Raw genomic sequence first — 26163 nt, forward strand, 5'->3', positions numbered from 1 at the left:
AACAGAACACACTTTTGGGATACGTATGTATCTGGAAATGTTCATCGAGAGAATGATTTTCTGTGCAAAGATACACAATCGCCTTTCAAAATCAAAAGAATTGCGTTGTTATCATCAAACCAATCCCATTTTCACAATATTGACGCGTCCAGTGAATCGCAAACGAGAGGAAAAAGTGCCAGAACAAACGCACGTGATTGTTCCCGCACCTCATCAAGCTTCGAACTGGTAATCAAACCGTGTTGATCCCCCCTTAAGGCTCGGACATCAATCCGAATCGAATGCAAAAGAGTCAAGAAGAAAATGGAGGAGAGGAGGGAGAGGAAGCAAAATAATCAGATTGATTTTTATGGGCCCACGGGCAAGAAAGAATGAGAGGATGAGGCTTGAGCATCTACTAATTAAAATGAAACAAATGTTGCCATATTGAGCGATGCCATACTTTGAGATTTTTTCTTCTCTTGTGGAATTATGACGAGAGATGGGTTCAGCGAGAAAGATGAACGCGATGTCGGTATCAAATGTTACACTTTTATTAGCGCCGCAAATCAAAGTTATTGTTGAGGGGATGACGTTTTGTTTACGTTGTTGGGCAGAAATTAGGTCATTCCGGAGATATCCAAACAATGACGAATGCTTCCGAGTTCTAGTTTCGAGCGCAAACGGTTAGTAAATGCTTCCGGAATGCATTTTTGAATAAATAATGTGCCGTTTTCATAGATCTGTAGAACGAATCGACCTCTTTGGCGGTAAAAAAAAAATCCCAAATCCATTTCACAGTAATTACTTCAATTAGTCGCGTTTGGCTTAACCATACAATTCTATCTTAAGCCGCCGACGCCGCCGCCACTCTGTCTGGCAGTGTCATGCAGATGCATTCCCCCTGGTCCTGTAACGTGATCCCTTTCAACTCGGCCTAACCTTGTGGCGGAAAACGAAAATTTTCATAGTTTCGCGTTACACGCGAGAGATCCTAAAACAACGGGATGCAATCCGTGAAAGCGGACAGCGTTTTACGATCGCATCAACCAGGACCATTTACACCGAAAGGACACACCGTCTCGGAAGCCAAAAGTCACAAATTTCTCCGCACACACATTGCTCTGTTCTTCTTCTGGAACAGATCGATGTTTTGGTTGAGCGAGACCCGCGCAATACGATCCGAGCCACATGTGGCAAGGAAAAGGGCAGGGTTAGGGATCCTTCTGGATGAGAATAAGGAGAAGAGGACGATGTTGGTAGACTGGGTGGTGCCATGAGTAAAGGAGTGAAACAATCTGGGAAATTTACAGCTTCGATAGCATTAGCAATTAAATCTTTGCCAATGATGGTACTGGAATTGTTTAATTTTCAATATTCTTATAAATTCAACAAACTATATTTGGTATTTGGCTTCCAGAAGCCAATAGTTAATATATTCACGTATAAATAACAGTATAAATCAAATAAAGAATGGTTTTTGATGTTTATAATTAGTATGCATAACTTACCCATAGAACTTGACAGGCTGTATGAACCTGCATGACCTTTATTCAAACTTATTTGAGGTTGAAGTGTTCACATTCTGCCGAAACGAAACATCCCGAAGATTAGAGCAACATTTTTCACGAAAATCATCAATAATTTTGAAAACAACAAATCGCTTTAACTATTTATGCACATGATTCCGATTATGACCACCAAAAAAAAAAGTTCTTTTATCCCACTGTGGTACTGCTGTAAACAAATCAATCCTACTGTTTTTACTGAATTCCATGGAAATCGCTTATGTTTTTAAGAAAATTACATAAATCTAACAGATTATAGCATTCTTTCACATACAAACACTTTATTTTCGCAATATTCACTCAAAAATATTCGTTTCCTCTCGGAATTTCACTGCAAAGCGAGAAAAGATTGAAATTTTCCGAAGAGCTGTCAAAATCGCGTGACGCGCCGAGCGAATTCGTTTTGTTTACAGCGGTTCCGTCAAAGATGACGGGGGGACCGAAGATGGTTGACAAAGATTTTTTATTTCAGCACTCTCATTAAAAATGTTTTGATGTTTCTATAATTGTTTATACAAAATTTACTGAAAATTCATTTCTGTTTAGAACCCAAACCAAAATCTCTTTTGTAAGATTTAACAAAAAAAAAAGAATAGGAAAAATTTTTAATTGGTTTTTTCTTCTAATTTTACTAGTTATTTTACTTCTAATGATAATTATCTGTTTTAATCACACTTAGGATTAGGCTTATTTCAAGCAACACAATGTAAATGGGCCAATTGCGAAGTGAGAGTCTATCCTGCTTACGTCAGCAGGAATGACTCTTTGTTTACACTTCAAAATTGGCCCAATAACATTGTTTTGCTAGAATTTTCCTGAGCACAACATCACTTTGTTTAAAATGGATTTTTAAGTTTAACGTATCTCAACGATCATTTGTCTTTACGTCCAGCAAAACTTGACAGTGTAGCCAAGCTCAAAACATGGTTGTCACTTGATTCAGCCATCGCTTTCCAGTCTCCCTATTGAGGATACCTTCTGTAGTCCCCTTCGAACTAGTTGTCAAAGAAGAGATTTTCTGTCAAGAAGACGCGAAACTGATTTAAGCTTTAACGTTGTGAGGAATAAAGTCAGCGGTTAAAATTTAATTTCAGGACCCAATTCCATCAAACTTGGAAAAAGGCACACAAAAAAATATGCACCGAGGTTTAAGACAGTGCAAAATCTGATTCTGAAGGTGTCTTTTGAAAAATATTGGCAAACTTGAGAAAATAAATCAGTAAAAAATAATTCTAGTATTTGCAGAAAAGCAAAGCACTCTTCAGAAACGAGTATCGTTTTTTTCACATGAAAACATACGTTTTTCCAATTTCAAAATCAATTTTTTCGCTATTCAGCATTGCCTTGGCGTTCTCGATCTTTAAAATCATTGATTTTTGATTTTGAAAATTTTAGTCTTTCATTATCTGGTATTTTGCAGTTTTGACGAATTTTGTTTTAGTTTAGGATCCTGTGATTTTTTTTTAAACGTTTTTAAATTTAAAGTTGCTCTCCCCTTCAAAGTTGCCTACAAATTCTTGAAATTTATTTTTTAGAACAGATTGAAGTGTAATTAACTTAACTTGAAGTTATATTGAAAATATATTTTCTGCTGAAATTATATTGAATCAATATTGAATGTATATTAAAAATATATTTTCTGCTTATTATGTTTTATAAGTAAGGGCTCGTTATTTGAATGTTATTTTTTTTTGCTGCGAAAAATTATGATTTCTTTAATCTAATAATTTACAAATGAAATGAGTTGAAGAGTTGAATGACAATAATATTATTGAAAAAAAACCAATAACAAATCGGAAATAGACGTGAAATCAACCAAAAATACTTTAACAGCATTTTTTTTTTGGGTGATATTTTAAAATACAGGACCACAAACAGTTTATTTAGCATATTTTTTAGAGAACCATACTGGTTTGATGAGCATTCTATAACCCATTTTTCATTTTAAATTAATGGACATATTGGCACCAAGGCGTTATTTAAATTTTTATATTATTTTGCTTCTTCCCCCTTGACATTTTCCAGGGACATAAACTTTGAAAACTATTTTCATCAGCTTAATTTGCAAAAATAATGATGTTTTGATTAAAACTTACAAACATTTTTTTGATAATTATTTAAAATTAAGTATATTTCATTAAGCCAAATTTGCTATGACTTTAGGCAAAAAGTTTCGCAGAATATTTGTTATTATCACTGCATTACATCTTTCCCAAAACCACAAAAAAAACAATGAATTTATGAAAAAAAATGTTTTCTTTAATTTTTAGGACTTTTTTCCGACCTATTATAGTCCGAAAATTTATCAAGGGTCTAAAAGTGCTCAATAAGAATAAAAATGTATAAATGAATTTTACACAATGTATTCAAAATAGCAAACAATGAGTCTTGCTGTTGCTCTTTGCGAGGCAAGGCTTGCTTCGATCGTGTTTGGCCTGCGTCGTTCTTTCGCGCGGGAAAAGAGGAAGAAAAAGTGTTTTTACCCAAATGCCACTTATTTATCATTATATACGCGCTGATCTCTGTTTTGCCTGATGGGATTGGAAGTTTAAAGATAGTTCGAGGATCCGTCTGGTTCTTGTTCTATGTTTAGGCGGGGCCAGACAATGCCCAATGACCTCGGAATTAGGCCGCTAGGATCTCTGCTAGGGCGTCCAATTTTCCCGGGTTTTGAATTTCCCGGGAAACGGGAAAAATATTTTTGGAATCCCGGGAATTCCCGGGATCCCGGGAAATTTTTGAATCAGTAGTAAAATTTATGTTTTCATTATATTTGTTATGTTTTGAAGCTTAAAATCATAGAATTAGCTTAATAATATTAATTGGTGATAATCCACACTTCAATCTAAACAAGGCCGACAGTTTTTAAATAGCCTTAAAGAAATTAAAAATTGTTTTTTTTGTTCTTTGTGGTGTTTTGGATTTTAAATCAACTAAAATTTTTAATTCCAATGTGATTATTTTTTTTTATTTGCGAATCAAATTACATAAGTTTTTTATACTTTTATTTCTTTTATATATATTTTTATAAGACATTACTAAAACAGCTTAAAAAAATCTTTTCTATGTCTGAAAAACAAAAAAACGACAACAACAAAAAATGATACCAGTTAATTGAAAATTTTAGATATGTTTTGTTCCTGTTTAACCGAATTCATCCAAAACATTATTAAATTTTTTTTTGCTTAAAAAGTTGTCTTTATTCGTTACATTTGTCCTTATTTGCCACAGTTGCCGGTGTTTAATTAAAAATAATTTAATATGAGATTGTTTTTTTCAAATTTAACATCGAAAATATACGTAAATATATCCAGTCTTTTTCTTTAAAAAAAGAGAAAAAAATTAAAGCGCTAGGCATTTTGCGGACCTGTTCATTAAAATTATAATATTTTTTCCTAAAAAGCCAAATTAATGCTGATATTTGCCGAATACAAATTTTAATTCATTTTGTCGATTACTAAGTATTCAACTGTTCATCTATTTTAATGCTTCTTTTATCGATAGCTTAGTATTCAACTGTTCTACTATTTCCACAACCAAATCTGAATTTGCAGACCAAAATATGATTTTTTTTTCGATTTCGGGAATTCCCGGGACAAATTATAGAAAATCCCGGGATTCGGGAATTCCCGGTTTTCGAAAAATCCCGGGATTTTTGTCCCGGGAATTCCCGGGATGGACGCACTAATCTCTGCCATTCTGAAATGGGTCATTAGAAGCAGCGCGAGGGCTGTCACCACCTAATACCCGGGACTGAGATAAGCTGTATCAGCATAACCCAAGTCTGATACAAATTATACTTTCCCATAATTTCGCTGCCGGCCAGCGGGTATTGGATTGGACCACACACACACATGTATTCAAAATAGCAAACAATGAATTTTACAAGTTTCCCAATCGAAATTTAAAGATCAAAAATATTGGAATAATGAATCGAAAACTGCTTGCTTACTTTCAAGTTTACAAAAATCCCAAGAAGCGCAAGGTGAGCAAAGTCAACTTTATACTTTCTCCAATAACACTTTCGCCTATTTTCCCTGGAATCCTAACCCTGCACTGAACAAACAGAGCAGTTGTGAAGTTTAAAACAACAGATTCGAACACTTCCAGCGTCGTTTTTGGGAAGAAGAGTCGAAATTCGATCACCAAATGAAATACAACTACTTAGCATAGCGAAACTGTGTGTTAAAACAAAACCCCTCTTCATGGAGTAGAGCAGTCGCACATGTTTGAAGAACGGAACGACCTTAAAATGTGTAGAAAAGAATAAGGCAAGGCCCTGCGGGGAGTCCGAACTTCGGTTAAAAAAAGGGAGCACAAATGTAAAGAAAGACCGAAAAGTCGCTAAAGAAAATAGCAGAGCAGTTCCAAATTAATATGTATATTTGTTTGACTGACGGGTGGACATCTATACAGTGGCTTCTTTTTGGAAAAAGTTTGCTGCCAGGCGACAAGTGCCACCTGGTTCCCAATGTGGGACGCGAAAAAAAGAAAGAAGAGGGGCGATGATTTGCTTGATATATTTTTAAATCGAGAACAAATTGGGAGATCATTTACTTGACAGTTTTGGTAAAAACTGTGATTAGAAGTCTCAGTGTTTTTTTAATTTTTTCTAGTGCAATGCAAAAATCTAAATTGGGTCCTAAAATGAAGCATAGATTGCTGATATTATTGTTTACAGCGATAAAGCTTATTTTTCTGAGTACAATGACCCTTTGTACGACCACAAAGAGTTGAAAATGGATTTTTAAATCAATTTTGAAAAATTATCCTCGCGATCCTTCTTGACAGAAAAGTTCCTACTTGCCAGCTCGTTCCAAGGGGACCATAGTTGAAGCATCGAAAAAATGTTGTCTTGTCAATATTTTTTTTGCATTGAAATGAAAAAAGTGATCAGAAATGGTTTTTAATCTTGTTTTTTACCGTTGTACATAAAAATTGACATAGGGCTGTAGTACCCAATTGCAAAAAATTAATAAATATTCTTCGAGTGAAATGTCTAATCAGTCTGTGATATTGAAAATTCTAAATTTGTTTACAGCGGTTTGGAATGGATGTTACTCATTTTAGGGTAGGACCATTTCTGACTTATACTGTCAAAATCACATTTAACGGCGGTACACGGTTATATAATTTTAGGCAAATTCAAAATGATTTTAACCATAGTTTTGCACGTTTTTCAAGGAAAATAAACAAACTCTTCACTGCAAGTTGCTTATCCATTTTTCTAAACACAAAAAAAAGATATTTTCTCAGTCGTAATTGAGCCGGCAGTTTCAAAACGCGCAATTTGTTTCATTTCTTCCAAATAACATGACGTTTGACGTCGGTTCCCTCACTCACCCAATTAACCGTATTAATTATCACTTAAAAAACGCCGTTTTCTCTCCCCATTCTTTCCACAGATTCCCGCACCCGGTTCGCGCCCTTCTTCGAGTCCCCGCTGACGGAGCGAATCCGCAAGCGACGTGCCTTCGCCGACAGCCACCTCATGAGTGCTCCGATTCTGGTGAAACTTCCCAGCCCGCCTCCAGCCGCTCCTCCGCTGGTGGTGGTTCCCTTCAAACCGGTGATGCTGCCCCCGTTGGAGTTTGTCCAGCAGAGTCTGATCGAGCAGCACCTGCGGCGGATTGGCACCGGTTCCGAGCTGCCCTCGAAACCGAAGCTTTCTTTTTCGATAGAATCTATTATTGGGGTTAAGTAAGGGAAGGGAGTTTCTTTCCAACCGAATCAAGAACCAGTGACGTAATTTGTTAAACTTTGTCTTTTTTATATTTCTACTCATGTGTACATAGCTTTGTTCTGTTAAATAAAATAAACTCATAAATCGTGTTTAATAATATAGTTTGTAAAAATAATAAAACAATGAGATTATTTTGCTACATAATTATAATGTCTTTTAATAAGTTGCTTTTAGATTCCCGCTAAAATTAAAACAATTCATCACTACCAAAAGAGATACCACAAAACAATACTTTAAGATTCCTTGTTCAGATCGCCGTTATCACCGCCAGCCGTTCCCCCTCCTCCGGAACTTTCCACCAGGGCCAGCAACCGTTGGCGCAACTTCTTATCGCTCGTGCAGGCGCACTGCACCACACCGGTCAGATGTTTGACGGAATAACCGCGCCCGAAACCCTCCACCAGCCACTGCTCCAGCAGGTCCTTGGGCAGATAGTACGCCTTCACGTACTGCTCGACGTACGCCCGATGTTCCGGATACTTCCCTCCGGATATGATCTCCAGGATCGAGATAAAGTGGGTAAAATCCAGCTGCATCAGGGCGCGACCACCGGCGGAGCACTTTTTCGCGGCGGCGAAACTGGAACAAGATGATTTGGGTAAAATATTATTCAAAAATCGACAAAACGACTTGACAGTGTAACTGTTTGACATTCCGTCAAATGTTCTGAAAAAATAACTAAAACCAAGTTCAATTTGGGACTCCATAAAATTCATCGTTAAAAACATTTAGGAGCGTTTTAGGTGAGTAATTTCGTGATTCGATTCTCCGAAACAACAAAAGGCAACAGGCTGTATTTAAAATCATTAAATTTTTTTAACAGTTATTTTAGTATTTTTAGATTTTATGTAAAAATTTGAACTAAAAATTTAGGAACATTACAATTAATGCACTTTATGAACTTTGCTTGGAATTTTACAATGCTAGAATTTTTAGAATTTTTTTTTTTTTTTATTTGAACAACTTAGCAACCTTATCAATTTTATCATTTTCATGAACTTTGTGTTATTATGGATTTTATGAATTTTATGAATTTTGTTAAATTTATGAACTTTATGAATTTATAAATTTTGTTAATTTTATGAACTTTATGAATTTTATGAATTTTAAGAATTTTAAGAATTTTAAGAATTTTATGAATTTTATGAATTTTATGAATTTTATGAATTTTATGAATTTTATGAATTTTATGAATTTTATGAATTTTATGAATTTTATGAATTTTATGAATTTTATGGATTTTATGAATTATATGAATTGTAAGAATTTTATGATTTTTATGAATTTTATGAATTTTATGAATTTTATGAATTTTATGAATTTTATGAATTTTATGAATTTTATGAATTTAAAGAATTTTATGAATTTTATGAATTTTATGAATTTTATTAACTTTATGAATTTTATGAACTCTATAAATTTTATAAATTTTATGAATTTTGTTAATTTTATGAATTTTATGAATTTTATGAATTTTATGAATTTTATGAATTTTATGAAATTTATGAATTTAAAGAATTTTATGAATTTATGAATTTAATGAATTTTATGAACTCTATGAATTTTATGAACTCTATGAATTTTATGAATTTTATGAATTTTATGAATTTTAGAATTTTAGGATTTTAAAACTTTAGAATTTTAGAATTATCAAATGTTGACAATTAAAAAAAGAGAATTTAAAATTGTAGATTTTTTCAAATTAAAATAACCGAATTTCCAAAATTTGGAATTTCATAATTTAAGAATTTTAATGTTTTAAAATTTTAGAATGATAGAATTTCGGAATTTTAGAGTTTGATAATTTTTCGATGTTTTAGAATGTTGGAATTTTTAAAGTTTCAGAATTCTAAGTAATTTAAAAAAATTTAGATCTTTGAATTCTCTGAATTTTAAACAAAAATGAAAAATTTGAATTCTAAAACCTAAGAAAAAAGAGAAAATCTGAATTTTTGAAATTTAAAACTGTAGAATCTTAGAATTTTAGAATATTTGTAAATTCGAATTTTAGGATTAAAATTTTCTAGTACTTGAGAATTCAAGAATGATCAAACTAAAGATATTTTAAAATTAAGAATTTTAAATTTTATTAATCTTCTCATTGAAAAGTGCCGGCGACAAAATTGGGCGAAAAGTTCACCGCCCGGAGATCGCGAGTTGGCGCGAGCGAATGAACACCGCGAAAAAAGATTCGGGGGTGCATTGGGGTTAAATGATCATTTCGTCATTCGGTTTAATTAAAAATTAATTATTTTTTCGTAAATATCGCTACTTTGATGCGATGTAATTCATTTTTACAGTAAATTAGGCATTGTTACATCAAATTTGACCTTTCAAACGCACTAGAATAGCCAAATTTTAAAACATCAATGTTTGCCAATTTGACCGTTTTACCCCCAATTCCCCTTGTAGAACAAAAGAAAAGTTCATCCGCGGTCTGTCAGCAGCGCGCTGTTTTGTTTGCTGGATCAACATTTGGAAATTTCGAACGTTGAAGGAAATCGCTCAAAAAATGGAAATTAACCGATTTCAAATGTTATGGCCGCAAATGAAAGGTAAGGGTGGCTAATTTTTGATTCCGATCTGTAAAACTAGTTCTGGTGAGGGTTCTGGGCACTGCGGCAATCGATTTTACCGGCGGGTTGCTTCCGGTTGCATTTGATTTGAGGAGAAGGCTTTTCAATCCACGAGGGGCTTATTCGGGGGCAACAGTTTCGGTAATCCGGAACTTCCGGTAAGTTTCATATTTGCAGTGTTTAGCATGAAAAACAAACTTAGACCAATCTTTCAAGTGTGCGCTCTTTTTGAGGAGGGGGCGCAAACCGAAGAAGAGCGCAACTCGGGGGAGCGTTATTTCGGGGTTTGAGCGCAAATCGAAGGAGCGTTATTGCAGGGTTTTGGCGTAAAATGGGTTTTTCTTTTTTAATTTTATTTACAATTAAACGAAACATTTATATAAGGGGTCATCCACAAAACACTGATAATGGGCCATCCTCAAATCTGTGTATCCAAGAACTCCCGGATGTCATGGCCTAGATAGCTACATGATCAACGGAGGTCTCGACGGAGGTCTATATGGGTGAATTAACCATACATCAAAGTCATTCAAATTTGGTCGCCTTGGGCTTCAAGTTATATTTAAGAATTATGAATTTTTTGGAATTCTGAAATTGTAGAATTTTATAAATTTCGAGTTTAAAAATTGTTAGAACTTTGATGTTTTAGAGTTTGAAAATGAAATAATAATTCTAGAATTTACCATTTTAGAGTTTAAAAGAGTTTAAAGTTTTGCAAACAAGCACCTTGCGAAGGAATTTACCAAACAACGGTTTTGTTAAATAATCGCTTTTGTGTCCTTTTGTAAACTAACCATAATTAGTTACCTATAATTTGAATGAATTTTAGCCTACTTTTTTATACATATATTTTATTTATATAGACTAAACATTTCTTTCGATCTTAGCAATAAATTTGAGTTTAATTTTAAAATTAAAGCTCGAGAAAAAAATGAGTAAATTCAAACCAATTTCTAACCAATTCTCAACGAGCGTGTATATTTTGACTCTGCGTACCGCTGCAAACAAATAATTTTGAAACGGAAGCGAACGAAGCGAAATCATTGTATGTCGTTTATTTTAAACGTGTTAACGCTGGCGTTGCAACTGTCATTGTACACGCAAAATAAATACTGCATAACATTACAAAAAAAGAATCTGTCACATTACACAAAGCAGAAAAGATAAACAATTCACGACATAACAAATTATTGCCCAGAATGATGGAGATTAATCGTGTTAAAATTGAATAAATCTATAGCATTTAAATTTTCAAGAGAATATGAGAAGGCAATAGAGAACATACCCTTCCACCAGTAGATGCGTTAGCACGTGCACGAAGCAATCCCAGAGAGCGTCCTTTGGAATGTTGACCAGCTGAGCGGAGATCTCTTCCAGCCGCATGGCAAAGTGTTGAACTCCCTTAAAAAATGAAAGAAAATTTAGTTTAAACACCTCTTCCTCAGAAATTCCACAACCTACCCTGTTCATCGTATCGATGTAGGAACTGTGCTGCACGTTCACGTGGTTCACGTCCCACTTGACCTTGCCCATGGCGTGCAGGATGTTCTGCAAGTCGACGATCCGCGCCGTCACGCACATGTACACCGGCTTGCGGACGTCCGGCACGCACTCGGTCGCATCGCTCACGTACTGGCGGAGCCGGTCCTGGGCGGAGGGATCGGCGCCGAGCAGCCCGAGCAGGTAGTCCTGCATCAGCCGGAACTGGGCGATCAGTCCGAGGCCACTCTCGACGGCAACGATGCGCCGCTGCAGGCCGTACATGAGCTCGGGGTTTGCGAGGTCGTCGCGGATCATCTCGTCCGAGAGGGGCCACTTGCGCAGTTTGGTGATGACGGTCTGCTGGATGCGGGTCAGTTGGCGTTTGAGGGCTGGGGAGTACAGGTTGTCCCGGGGGACGGGGAGGTCCCGCGAGAAGAGCTCGTGCACGGAGTAGAGATAGAAGTCGATCAGCTCGGTCATGGAGGTCACGATGTGCGGCGCGATCGAGTGGAGGAGCTTGCAGAAGTACAGGTAGCGACCGATGCACCGCAGGACGGTTAGGGAAGTGTTGGTTACGGTAAGGCCGCTGCTTGAAGTTGTCGATGGTTTCGCCTGCTTCGCTTCCGGACTTTGGTCCTGGAAGCAGATCTCGTTGTTGTCGCTGCTGTCTTCCGAATAGTAGTACGAGGATTCGTCCGCGATCCCCGCCAAAATGTCCTCCTCCAGCATCGTACAATCGAAACCCCCGTCGAACGGTGAACTCTTCTCGGTAAACCGCAGGAAATACCCGCAAGACCCGTACAGCGAACTCTCGTCCTGCGAGTGCACCGAAGAAGCGCTGTTCCCCATCCCCTCCAACGTCTTGTTCTCCTGACTGGACGACCTTCCACCCCTTCCAACAACCCCGTTCTGCCCCTTCACCAACGCGTGCTTAAAGTTCTTGTACTCCTGCAGCTGACTCACGTCGCTGAAACTCCCAATCGGAACCCAAACCTCGTGGTCAAAGAACAGTCCAATCTCCTCCAAACACGCCACGTGGTACCGCCGGAAGAACTCCACGCTCTGGCGCTGCATGTGCTCCATCAGCTTCTCCGACGGGTCCTCGCAGAACTCCAGCCCGACCTTCTTCAGCCGCTGCACGATCGCCAGGATCTGGATAAAGTACTCGTACTTGAGCGCACTCAACCGGGTGCTGTTGATGAAGACCCCGATCTTTGCCTGGATGTCGTTCCACAGCCGGAACTGGCCACTTTCCAGCTTCTGCTCGATGTACTCATCGTGGAAGGTGGGCACGGCGGATGGGGCAGGGTCGACGGAGTTTTTCCGCTGCGCTTCCTGGCCCTTCTCGTACAGCTTTTGGTTCTGGTGCCAGCATCGAACCTGAAATTAATTTTGAAATTCAATATTGAATCAAATTATTTATTATTTAAATAATTATTATTTTAAAACATTTAACCTTTGGCTTCTTTTCTTAGAATTAGCGTGTAAGCTGCAAAGCTTAATTACCATTAGACGTGCCGCTGTAAAAATACAGTTTATGCAGCTGTCACTTTACACGCGAAAAGCAAATTATTTAGTATTGTCTGTGGTATTGCTACTTTCTCAAATTCAAAAGGTCATTTTGCGCGTTTTAAGCTAAGTATGCAGATCGAATCGCATTCTTTTCGTGACTCTTGAATTAAAAAACTTAAAACAAAAAAAAATTAAATTATGATATTATGAAATTATGAGATTACAATATTTAAAAATTATAAAATAAGGCTGGTACAAATGTTTCAAAGTTTTTCTTAAATTCTTAAATTCTTAAACTCTTAATTTCCTTTATTCTTAAATTCTTAAACTATTAAATTTTCATAAATTCTTAAACTTTTAAATTCTAAAATTCTAAAATTTTGAAATTCTCAAATCAAATCAAATCAAATCAAATTATTCGCTCTACAGCATTGCCTTGGCGTTCTCGATTGCGAGATTCCTACTCGAAACTAGGTGTTCGAAGGCTTGATTGTTGAGGCAATTGCAAACCGCTTTTTACACCTTAGCTTCCATCCACCCCGGGATTCGAACTGACGACCTTTGGATTGTTAGACCAACTGCCTACCAGCGACTCCACCGAGGCAGGACCCAGGGAGACGACTCCTACACCTGGACTGAGCTAACGACCTAACCTTTTTTTTAGGTTAGTCCGGGACCAACATTTACTTCCCTTCCGACGGAAGGCGTGATCAGACAAATCTCGTCTCGAAAAATGCCACCGGGACCGTCTGGGATCGAACCCAGGCCGACTGGGTGAGAGGCAATCACGCTTACCCCTACACCACGGTCCCGGCGAAATTCTAAAATTCTAAAATTCTTAAATTCTTAAATTCTTAAATTCTTAAATTCTTAAATTCTTAAATTCTTAAATTCTTAAATTCTTAAATTCTTAAATTCTTAAATTCTTAAATTCATAAATTCTTAAATTCTTAAATTCTTAAATTCTTAAATTCTTAAATTCTTAAATTCTTAAATTCTTAAATTCTTAAATTCTTAAATTCTTAAATTCTTAAATTCTTAAATTCTTAAATTCTTAAATTCTTAAATTCTTAAATTCTTAAATTCTTAAATTCTTAAATTCTTAAATTCTTAAATTCTTAAATTCTTAAATTCTTAAATTCTTAAATTCTTAAATTCTTAAATTCTTAAATTCTTAAATTCTTAAATTCTTAAATTCTTAAATTCTTAAATTCTTAAATTCTTAAATTCTTAAATTCTTAAATTCTTAAATTCTTAAATTCTTAAATTCTTAAATTCTTAAATTCTTAAATTCTTAAATTCTTAAATTCTTAAATTCTTAAATTCTTAAATTCTTAAATTCTTAAATTCTTAAATTCTTAAATTCTTAAATTCTTAAATTTTTAAATTCTTAAATTCTGAAATTCTGAAATTCTGAAATTCCTAAATTCTTAAATTCTTAAATTCTTAAATTCTTAAATTCTTAAATTCTTAAATTCTTAAATTCTTAAATTCTTAAATTCTTAAATTCTTAAATTCTTAAATTCTTAAATTCTTAAATTCTTAAATTCTTAAATTCTTAAATTCTTAAATTCTTAAATTCTTAAATTCTTAAATTCTTAAATTCTTAAATTCTTAAATTCTTAAATTCTTAAATTCTTAAATTCTTAAATTCTTAAATTCTTAAATTCTTAAATTCTTAAATTCTTAAATTCTTAAATTCTTAAATTCTTAAATTCTTAAATTCTTAAATTCTTAAATTCTTAAATTCTTAAATTCTTAAATTCTTAAATTCTTAAATTCTTAAATTCTTAAATTCTTAAATTCTTAAATTCTTAAATTCTTAAATTCTTAAATTCTTAAATTCTTAAATTCTTAAATTCTTAAATTCTTAAATTCTTAAATTCTTAAATTCTTAAATTCTTAAATTCTTAAATTCTTAAATTCTTAAATTCTTAAATTCTTAAATTCTTAAATTCTTAAATTCTTAAATTCTTAAATTCTTAAATTCTTAAATTCTTAAATTCTTAAATTCTTAAATTCTTAAATTCTTAAATTCTTAAATTCTTAAATTCTTAAATTCTTAAATTCTTAAATTCTTAAATTCTTAAATTCTTAAATTCTTAAATTCTTAAATTCTTAAATTCTTAAATTCTTAAATTCTTAAATTCTTAAATTCTTAAATTCTTAAATTCTTAAATTCTTAAATTCTTAAATTCTTAAATTCTTAAATTCTTAAATTCTTAAATTCTTAAATTCTTAAATTCTTAAATTCTTAAATTCTTAAATTCTTAAATTCTTAAATTCTTAAATTCTTAAATTCTTAAATTCTTAAATTCTTAAATTCTTAAATTCTTAAATTCTTAAATTCTTAAATTCTTAAATTCTTAAATTCTTAAATTCTTAAATTCTTAAATTCTTAAATTCTTAAATTCTTAAATTCTTAAATTCTTAAATTCTTAAATTCTTAAATTTTTAAATTCTTAAATTCTTAAATTCTTAAATTCTTAAATTCTTAAATTCTTAAATTCTTAAATTCTTAAATTCTTAAATTCTTAAATTCTTAAATTCTTAAATTCTTAAAATTCTTAAATTCTTAAATTCTTAAATTCTTAAATTCTTAAATTCTTAAATTCTTAAATTCTTAAATTCTTAAATTCTTAAATTCTTAAATTCTTAAATTCTTAAATTCTTAAATTCTTAAATTCTTAAATTCTTAAATTCTTAAATTCTTAAATTCTTAAATTCTTAAATTCTTAAATTCTTAAATTCTTAAATTCTTAAATTCTTAAATTCTTAAATTCTTAAATTCTTAAATTCTTAAATTCTTAAATTCTTAAATTCTTAAATTCTTAAATTCTTAAATTCTTAAATTCTTAAATTCTTAAATTCTTAAATTCTTAAATTCTTAAATTCTTAAATTCTTAAATTCTTAAATTCTTAAATTCTTAAATTCTTAAATTCTTAAATTCTTAAATTCTTAAATTCTTAAATTCTTAAATTCTTAAATTCTTAAATTCTTAAATTCTTAAATTCTTAAATTCTTAAATTCTTAAATTCTTAAATTCTTAAATTCTTAAATTCTTAAATTCTTAAATTCTTAAATTCTTAAATTCTTAAATTCTTAAATTCTTAAATTCTTAAATTCTTAAATTCTTAAATTCTTAAATTCTTAAATTCTTAAATTCTTAAATTCTTAAATTCTTAAATTCTTAAATTCTTAAATTCTTAAATTCTTAAATTCTTAAATTCTTAAATTCTTAAATTCTTAAATTCTTAAATTCTTAAATTCTTAAATTCTTAAATTCTTAAATTCTTAAATTCTTAAATTCTTAAATTCTTAAATTCTTAAATTCTTAAATTCTTAAATTCTTAAATTCTTAAATTCTTAAATTCTTAAATTCTTAAATTCTTAAATTCTTAAATTCTTAAATTCTTAAATTCTTAAATTCTTAAATTCTTAAATTCTTAAATTCTTAAATTCTTAAATTCTTAAATTCTTAAATTCTTAAATTCTTAAATTCTTAAATTCTTAAATTCTTAAATTCTTAAATTCTTAAATTCTTAAATTCTTAAATTCTTAAATTCTTAAATTCTTAAATTCTTAAATTCTTAAATTCTTAAATTCTTAAATTCTTAAATTCTTAAATTCTTAAATTCTTAAATTCTTAAATTCTTAAATTCTTAAATTCTTAAATTCTTAAATTCTTAAATTCTTAAATTCTTAAATTCTTAAATTCTTAAATTCTTAAATTCTTAAATTCTTAAATTCTTAAATTCTTAAATTCTTAAATTCTTAAATTCTTAAATTCTTAAATTCTTAAATTCTTAAATTCTTAAATTCTTAAATTCTTAAATTCTTAAATTCTTAAATTCTTAAATTCTTAAATTCTTAAATTCTTAAATTCTTAAATTCTTAAATTCTTAAATTCTTAAATTCTTAAATTCTTAAATTCTTAAATTCTTAAATTCTTAAATTCTTAAATTCTTAAATTCTTAAATTCTTAAATTCTTAAATTCTTAAATTCTTAAATTCTTAAATTCTTAAATTCTTAAATTCTTAAATTCTTAAATTCTTAAATTCTTAAATTCTTAAATTCTTAAATTCTTAAATTCTTAAATTCTTAAATTCTTAAATTCTTAAATTCTTAAATTCTTAAATTCTTAAATTCTTAAATTCTTAAATTCTTAAATTCTTAAATTCTTAAATTCTTAAATTCTTAAATTCTTAAATTCTTAAATTCTTAAATTCTTAAATTCTTTAATTCTTAAATTCTTAAATTCTTAAATTCTATAAATTCTTAAATTCTTAAATTCTTAAATTCTTAAATTCTTAAATTCTTAAATTCTTAAATTCTTAAATTCTTAAATTCTTAAATTCTTAAATTCTTAAATTCTTAAATTCTTAAATTCTTAAATTCTTAAATTCTTAAATTCTTAAATTCTTAAATTCTTAAATTCTTAAATTCTAAAATTCTTAAATTCTTAAATTCTTAAATTCTTAAATTCTTAAATTCTTAAATTCTTAAATTCTTAAATTCTTAAATTCTTAAATTCTTAAATTCTTAAATTCTTAAATTCTTAAATTCTTAAATTCTTAAATTCTTAAATTCTTAAATTCTTAAATTCTTAAATTCTTAAATTCTTAAATTCTTAAATTCTTAAATTCTTAAATTCTTAAATTCTTAAATTCTTAAATTCTTAAATTCTTAAATTCTTAAATTCTTAAATTCTTAAATTCTTAAATTCTTAAATTCTTAAATTCTTAAATTCTTAAATTCTTAAATTCTTAAATTCTTAAATTCTTAAATTCTTAAATTCTTAAATTCTTAAATTCTTAAATTTATAAATTCTTAAATTCTTAAATTCTTAAATTCTTAAATTCTTAAATTCTTAAATTCTTAAATTCCTGAATTCTTAAATTCTTAAATTCTTAAATTCTTAAATTCTTAAATTCTAAAATTCTAAAATTCTAAAATTCTTAAATTCTTAAATTCTTAAATTCTTAAATTCTTAAATTCTTAAATTCTTAAATTCTTAAATTCTTAAATTCTTAAATTCTTAAATTCTTAAATTCTTAAATTCTTAAATTCTTAAATTCTTAAATTCTTAAATTCTTAAATTCTTAAATTCTTAAATTCTTAAATTCTTAAATTCTTAAATTCTTAAATTCTTAAATTCTTAAATTCTTAAATTCTTAAATTCTTAAATTCTTAAATTCTTAAATTCTTAAATTCTTAAATTCTTAAATTCTTAAATTCTTAAATTCTTAAATTCTTAAATTCTTAAATTCTTAAATTCTTAAATTCTTAAATTCTTAAATTCTTAAATTCTTAAATTTATAAATTCTTAAATTCTTAAATTCTTAAATTCTTAAATTTTTAAATTCTTAAATTCTTAAATTCTTAAATTCTGAAATTCCTAAATTCTTAAATTTTTAAATTCTTAAATTCTTAAATTCTTAAATTCTTAAATTCCTAAATTCTTAAATTCTTAAATTCTTAAATTCTTAAATTCTTAAATTCTTAAATTCTTAAATTCTTAAATTCTTAAATTCTTAAATTCTTAAATTCTTAAATTCTTAAATTCTTAAATTCTTAAATTCTTAAATTCTTAAATACTTAAATTCTTAAATTCTTAAATTCTTAAATTCTTAAATTCTTAAATTCTTAAATTCTTAAATTCTTAAATTCTTAAATTCTTAAATTCTTAAATTCTTAAATTCTTAAATTCTTAAATTCTTAAATTCTTAAATTCTTAAATTCTTAAATTCTTAAATTCTTAAATTCTTAAATTCTTAAATTCTTAAATTCTTAAATTCTTAAATTCTTAAATTCTTAAATTCTTAAATTCTTAAATTCTTAAATTCTTAAATTCTTAAATTTGTTAATTCTTCTTAAATTCTTAAATTTGTTAATTCTTCTTAAATTCTTAAATTATTAAATTCTTAAATTCTTAAATTCTTAAATTCTTAAATTCTTAAATTCTTAAATTCTTAAATTCTTAAATTCTTAAATTCTTAAATTCTTAAATTCTTAAATTCTTAAATTCTTAAATTCTTAAATTCTTAAATTCTTAAATTCTTAAATTCTTAAATTCTTAAATTCTTAAATTCTTAAATTCTTAAATTCTTAAATTCTTAAATTCTTAAATTCTTAAATTCTTAAATTCTTAAATTCTTAAATTCTTAAATTCTTAAATTCTTAAATTCTTAAATTCTTAAATTCTTAAATTCTTAAATTCTTAAATTCTTAAATTCTTAAATTCTTAAATTCTTAAATTCTTAAATTCTTAAATTCTTAAATTCTTAAATTCTTAAATTCTTAAATTCTTAAATTCTTAAATTCTTAAATTCTTAAATTCTTAAATTTATAAATTCTTAAATTCTTAAATTCTTAAATTCTTAAATTCCTAAATTCTTAAATTCTTAAATTCTTAAATTCTTAAATTCTTAAATTCTAAAATTCTTAAATTCTTAAATTCTTAAATTCTTAAATTCTTAAATTCTTAAATTCTTAAATTCTTAAATTCTTAAATTCTTAAATTCTTAAATTCTTAAATTCTTAAATTCTTAAATTCTTAAATTCTTAAATTCTTAAATTCTTAAATTCTTAAATTCTTAAATTCTTAAATTCTTAAATTCTTAAATTCTTAAATTCTTAAATTCTTAAATTCTTAAATTCTTAAATTCTTAAATTCTTAAATTCTTAAATTCTTAAATTCTTAAATTCTTAAATTCTTAAATTCTTAAATTCTTAAATTCTTAAATTCTTAAATTCTTAAATTCTTAAATTCTTAAATTCTTAAATTCTTAAATTCTTAAATTCTTAAATTCTTAAATTCTTAAATTCTTAAATTCTTAAATTCTTAAATTCTTAAATTCTTAAATTCTTAAATTCTTAAATTCTTAAATTCTTAAATTCTTAAATTCTTAAATTCTTAAATTCTTAAATTTATAAATTTTTAAATTCTTAAATTCTGAAATTCCTAAATTCTTAAATTTTTAAATTCTTAAATTTTTAAATTCTTAAATTTTTAAATTCTTAAATTCTTAAATTCTTAAATTCTTAAATTCTTAAATTCTTAAATTCTTAAATTCTTAAATTCTTAAATTCTTAAATTCTTAAATTCTTAAATTCTTAAATTCTTAAATTCTTAAATTCTTAAATTCTTAAATTCTTAAATTCTTAAATTCTTAAATTCTTAAATTCTTAAATTCTTAAATTCTTAAATTCTTAAATTCTTAAATTCTTAAATTCTTAAATTCTTAAATTCTTAAATTCTTAAATTCTTAAATTCTTAAATTCTTAAATTCTTAAATTCTTAAATTCTTAAATTCTTAAATTCTTAAATTCTTAAATTCTTAAATTCTTAAATTCTTAAATTCTTAAATTCTTAAATTCTTAAATTCTTAAATTCTTAAATTCTTAAATTCTTAAATTCTTAAATTCTTAAATTCTTAAATTCTTAAATTCTTAAATTCTTAAATTTGTTAATTCTTCTTAAATTCTTAAATTATTAAATTCTTAAATTCTTAAATTCTTAAATTCTTAAAATCTTAAATTCCTAAATTCTTAAATTCTTAAATTCTTAAAAAACACTTTCCTTGACCGTTTCTTAGGCGTTTTCAAGGAGTTTTGCGTTCCTTCCAATCTGCGTATCAGCCTTTAAATTAGAAAATCAATTTTGAATATAGATATTTTAAAACATTTAACCCACGCCTTCTTTCTTTAGAATAAGCGTGTAAAATGGTAAAGCGTTTCGCTGTAAACATTTAGCTTTTGTAGCTGTCACTTTACACGCGAAAAGCAAATTGCTTAGTATTGCTATTTTTTAACAGATTCAATCTTTTATTTTTGTTCTTAAATCCCGGAAGAGAAAAAAAGTAATTTTGCTTACCTGATAATACGACACCAGTATCTTCCAGAACGCCCGGCACAAATCCGTCAAGCAGTGAATGTACTTCTCACTCGGCACATTTTCGCACATCTGCTCAAACGTCAACTTCTGCTGCTGCGGCTTCCCACCACCGGCCCCGCCCACCGTTGATCCCGTTCCCCCGCTCGACCCACTACTGCTGCTACTGCTACTTGTAGAACCGTCCACGTCCAACCGCCGGTCCTCCATGTGCCGCTTCAGCACCGTAAACGCCGCCGTGTGAATCGACGAGATAAAGTTCATGTGCAGCTGGTCCATCGCGATCAGCTGCTTTTCGAGCAGTTTGTACGCCTCCTGCAGTTTCGCGTACTTTTTCGCGTCGAACCCAACGGTCGGGATTTCGTTCAGGACCGCCTCCAGCTGAACTTCGCTCAACAGCAGCGTGTCCTGCAGCTTCGTCGACAGCGACTCGATGCAGTTGTACTGCTGGAATCGCTCCGAAAGATTCTTGTTTTCGAGCAGTATCGCGATGGCACCGCTGTAATCCGCCTCCGACAGCCGCTTCTGGAGCCGCTGGTCGATCGAGCGCATGCTCTTCAGCGCGTTCAGCGTCTTCAGCAGGTTGATCAGCGTTTGGCGCTTCTTGTACGCGGCGAGGATCTCCAAGTTGGTGGTCGTGAGCAGTTTTTTCGACCCGTCCAGATGGGTCCGGGTGGTTCGGCACATGGCGATGGTTTCGCGCAGCAGGGCTTCGGTTTCCTGGATGCGCTGGAACTCGGCGTTGCACGCCGACCGCTGCTCCAGGATCAGCTGCAGCACCTTCTTCGAGACGACCTTGTGCTGCTGCTTGAGCGTGGTCATGGCCTTTTCGATGCTGGCGCAGTTGAGCAGCTCGTCCGTTTCGGAGAGTTTCTGGAAGGGAGATATTTAGTTTATTTCTAAAGAATTGTTTTAAAAATCGTAGTTTTTATTTCTAAAAAATATGTTTTTTTTTAATAGAAAATGATCAATTTTACTGCTCAGTGTACAGTGACAGTTAATGTCAATACAAGTCAATACACTTCCAATGGGAACAGAAGAAAACATGTCGTTTGATGTAATTTGTTTGCAGCGGCACGTATACTAAAAATTTAGTTTACTTAAGTGTAAGCCTCTACGTTTCCGCAAATCGATTTAAAATTTCCTTCATATTTTTTTGAAACGGTCAAGGGAAGGGCCACGAAAAAAAAATTCTTAAGCGGTACGGAAAGTGGCATTTGACGTTTCTTCGCGCGGTGCTTGTTCCCAGTCATGACGTTCTAGCAGGATTCTAGCAGTTTCCACAGAGCTGGATATTCTTACAGCATTCTAGCAGAAATGTTCCACCGTTCTAGCAGGATTCTGACAGAAGTAGATCTGCTGGACATTTTCGTGACTGAGATATGTTTTAATGAAAAAGCTAATATTTGGGACTTGCTTATTTAAATGCGACTGAAAATTATAACCGTATGAATAATGTTGTATTCGATAATCATAATTATATTGAAAATTCCGAATTGCCTTATTATTCCTAATCTCAAAAAGCAGAATCTTGAAAATAAAAGGACGGATTTTGTTTTTGTTAAAAAAAAACCAAAGAGAAAATTCAAACAAGTAGCATTAAAATGTCTGGTAGAAAAATAACAAAACACTCAAAACACTTGTTAAATCATGAAAATACAAAAATACAAATATAAAACAAAAAACATTATTTTAATTTTTTGAAATTTAGAAATGACACAGATTTTAGAACATAAAAATAAAACATGAATATAAAAAAATAAAAATAAAATCAATAAATAATTCAAAGCTTCAAAAGTTCAAATAATCAAAAACCTAACATTTTTAAAGCATTTTTTTGAATTTTAAATTTAAAAAATCAAAGGTTCGAAAGACCCAAATTTTGCGAAAGATAAATAAAAATCTGATTCGATTATCTGGAGAGTGACATTTTGGCGAGGGCTTCGAAAAATCGTTTACGAACTGCATTCCAATATTTCATATCCCTAAATTTTGAAATTTTCAATTTAAAATGTTATTTTTTTTAGTTTTTCTTGATTTTTCTATGTTTTGAGATTTTTCGAATTCCTGAATTTTAATTTTAAATTTCTAAAATTTTAGATCTTAAAATTTTTTTTTTATATTTTTAAATTAAGAATTGAAAATTATGAAGTTTTGAGCTTAAGCATTTTTGAAATCTTAAATGTTTGAAATTTAAATTTAAAATTTAAAATTTTCTGATTTAAAATTTAAATTTAAATATTAAAAAAAAAATTTCGGAAAAAAGATTAAAATATAAAAAAAAATCAAAAAAATACCAAAAATTTATAATTTTATATGGCCCGAAATTTTTGTCAAACTATCAAATCTCTAAATTCTCTATAATTGAGTTTCTAACCTAAAATATGATTGAATTTAAGAGTCGAATCAAAGAATTTGAAAATTACAAAATTTTAGAGTTTGAGAATTTTTGATTTTTGTTTTTTGGATTTTTTTCATTCATGATTAATGCTTGAATTGTAGAACTCTTATTTTTTAATTCTTTGATTTTTGAATAAGGGTTATTTTTATTTCAGCATTTACAATTTTTTAATATTTTAATCTATTTTTCCGAGAACTTCAATCATATTTTTTTTAATTTATTAATATTTAAATTAAAATTTCCAAAATTTAAGAATTAAAAATTTTAAAGCTCAAAACTTCAAAATTTTCAATTCTTAATTCAAAAATTCCGAAATTAATTAATTAAAAATGAATTTAAAAAATAATTGAAATATCTTAAATTTTAGAAATTAAAAATTTTAATTCAGAAATTCAAAAATTCTCAATTAATAAAATCAAAAATCAAGAAAAAACGTCATGAAATATTTGAAAGCAGTTCGTTCTCGATTTTTCGAAGCCCTCGCCAAAATTTCACTCCAGATAATCTAATCAGAAAATATTTATCTTTCTCAAAATCTGGGTCTTATCCTAGGTCTCAAGATTGATGAAGAATTCAAGATTGATTCTTGATTTTCGATGTAAGAATTTTAAAATTTCTTGAAATTTTGAATGTTTAAATTTGTACATTTTACTGAAAATAAAAAAATATTAATTTTATTTTTTTATTCTCGAATTTTAGTTTTTAAATTTTTGTATTCAAAATTGTTACATTTTGAATTTAGGATATTTGAATATTGCACTAAAAATTTAATTCCCAAAACAAACGTTTTTTATGTTTTCTTTTTATTTGGTACAAATTTGGCCCGAAAAATCAGGAGGCAAAAAAAAATAACTTCAATATTTCATTGGAAATTTGAGTGCAATCAGCTGAAATCAATTTAAAATGCATTTCCCTGCGGTTAGGAATCATTTTTAATATGTTTGGGCTGATTTAAAAATCTTTTGAATTTTTTAAAATGTTCGATGTTTTTTATCGCAAAAAGTTTTTTTTCGCTAAAATTTTTGTTTTCGTCAAATCTTACATTTTTTATAAACTTGCAAAACAACTGAACTAGTGTAAAATGCATTTTAAAACAGTTTGTGCATTCAAATGACAAAAACTTTAAAAAAATTAGCATCGCATAACATAAAAAGGATAAATACAAAAAGAAACACTTAAAAATATGACCCTTTCCATCCGTTCCGTTCCAGCTCTGGAAGTTACGTGCCGCTGTAAACAGTTTGCATCAAAGTATAATTGTTTTTGCTCTGTTCGCATTAACAGTGTACTGGCAATTGAAGCTGTCATCGTACACTGAGCAGGGAACTTAAACAGATTATTTTTAAATTGAAAAGCTGGGAAATTAAAAATCATTTAAGAAATTTAAAAAAAATATATCGACCTCACCTTCAACTCATGCAACCCGGTACTACTTCCCGCATCGAAATAAATCGCTTCGGTGGATTCGAGAATTTCCTGATCGGACAGTTTCGACGCACTTCCGTCCCCGGCTGCATCCAGCTGATCTCCACCGTCATCATCGTCATCATCAAAGGGACAGTAAATGTCCGACCCCTTCCCAGAGGAACTCCCAGCTCTGGACGCAGGCCTCGGCCCTCCCCCGGGAACGTGCGGCGAATGTTGCCGCTGCTGGCCGGAACTGACTCCCTGCTGCTGCTGCACGACGTAGTAGTCGGTGAAGCCCATCTTTGGAATTTTGACGTCCTTCTGCGGGAGTGAGGAAATCGATTATTTTTCACCCTTCTCTAGAAACACAGCTGTTTGGTCGATGGCGCGCCGCTTACCTTTTTGTTGATCAGATCCAGCACCCGGTACTTGATCTCTTCCATTTTATCCCGTGTTTTGTCCATGTTTTGCTCCGCCAGAAAAAGAGAAAGTTTCGTTCCGCCGCCGCGCAGAAATGAATCACCTTTTGCGCGACCTCTCCTCTCTCGCGAAACCAGCTGCGAGGACTAATTTCGTGCTTGATTCAGCATTCTTGCCACTTGTTAGTCATTGTAATTAGCACGGTGCACTCGGGTGTGTGCAGCCAAACGAATCGCTAATCGCAGTATTGACAGATTTTTACGCAAGGTTTAGCTTTTTTTCCTTCTGCTCTTTGAAACAACTTTTTTGAGATTGATCGGTCGTGTGGGTGGGTGGGCGAATGAAGCTGCAGGGAGGGTTTGTTGACAAGCTGTAAACGTCATCGCCTTTGGGGTGAGTGCCCAGTGGGTGAGGCTAATTTGTGGAGAAAACTGGTGATCAGGACGGTATTCAGCAGAACGGACGGAAAATGAATGCGGTCGAAGCGACATCTTTATGTGGAATTTGATATTGCTTATTGCAAGATAAAATCACGTTTCTCCTTAGCTGTGAGTGACAGGAGATTATTGCCGCCTAACTTTCGCAGTGTAAAAATCAGCAAGTTGAACTGAAATTCTGCGTTGACTTGGCTGTCAACTTGGTTTGTTTTTAATATTTTCTAAAAAGTCAGCTGATACTGCCTAGCTTCCAGCATATTGAGAAAAGCCTTTGGAATTGGATCGACTGACAGCTGTAAAAACACACAAAACCACGTGCTTGGCAATAGTGCGTCTAATGGTACGTTCGTTTGATGGCTAGTTCCACACTGAGTGCCGCACTCAGAGCTGTCAAAGTGTTTGTTTGAAGAAACTCGCGTTAGTTCCGCACGAGTTTCGCCGCCATCTTGGAACTGAAACTCTAGTGCCGCACTCGATATTTTTTCAGTTTCATGCGAGTTCCACGCACACTGACAAATGACGTTCGATTGAACCAAAACTGGCACCGACGAGTGCGGCACCCAGTGCCGCACCGGCTCTTCAAACGAACGTACCATAATTTTGGCCTGGAAATTACATTAGCCTAGCAATAGACCATTTTTCAGAGTGCCATTTCTTAGATTAATCAATTCTATACGAATGTTTGTTGTTGTTGTTTTTAAAATTAAGGATTATTTTTTATGAGAATAAATAATGATTTTGT

The 26163-nt window shown here is 30.4% G+C and overlaps 3 protein-coding genes across 3 annotated transcripts in view; 1 reads left to right on the plus strand and 2 right to left on the minus strand.

The window, feature by feature from the left end:
• LOC120420187 (doublesex- and mab-3-related transcription factor 2) overlaps window positions 1-7522 on the plus strand; it is a 22566-nt gene extending 15044 nt beyond the window's left edge. Inside the window, exon 2 of the mRNA XM_039583169.2 lies at window positions 6953-7522. Coding sequence (XP_039439103.1) covers window positions 6953-7251 — 299 coding nt within the window. The 3' untranslated portion in view covers window positions 7252-7522. The remainder of the gene's footprint in view (window positions 1-6952) is intronic.
• LOC120420190 (iron-sulfur cluster assembly 2 homolog, mitochondrial) overlaps window positions 1-26163 on the minus strand; it is a 454760-nt gene that overhangs the window by 6433 nt on the left and 422164 nt on the right. The gene's annotated exons all lie outside the window — the stretch shown is intronic.
• Window positions 7294-25334, minus strand: LOC120420183 (syndetin). The gene is made up of 6 exons (XM_039583159.2): window positions 24963-25334; window positions 24565-24885; window positions 20739-21629; window positions 11328-12728; window positions 11152-11267; window positions 7294-7869 (listed from the first exon to the last, which is right to left on the minus strand). The coding sequence occupies exons 1-6, from the start codon at window positions 25026-25028 to the stop codon at window positions 7524-7526; spliced, it is 3141 nt and encodes a 1046-aa protein (XP_039439093.1). The 5' UTR covers window positions 25029-25334; the 3' UTR covers window positions 7294-7523.

This window comes from Culex pipiens, chromosome 1, assembly GCF_016801865.2.
Source record: "Culex pipiens pallens isolate TS chromosome 1, TS_CPP_V2, whole genome shotgun sequence".
NCBI classification, from domain to species: Eukaryota; Metazoa; Arthropoda; class Insecta; order Diptera; family Culicidae; genus Culex; species Culex pipiens.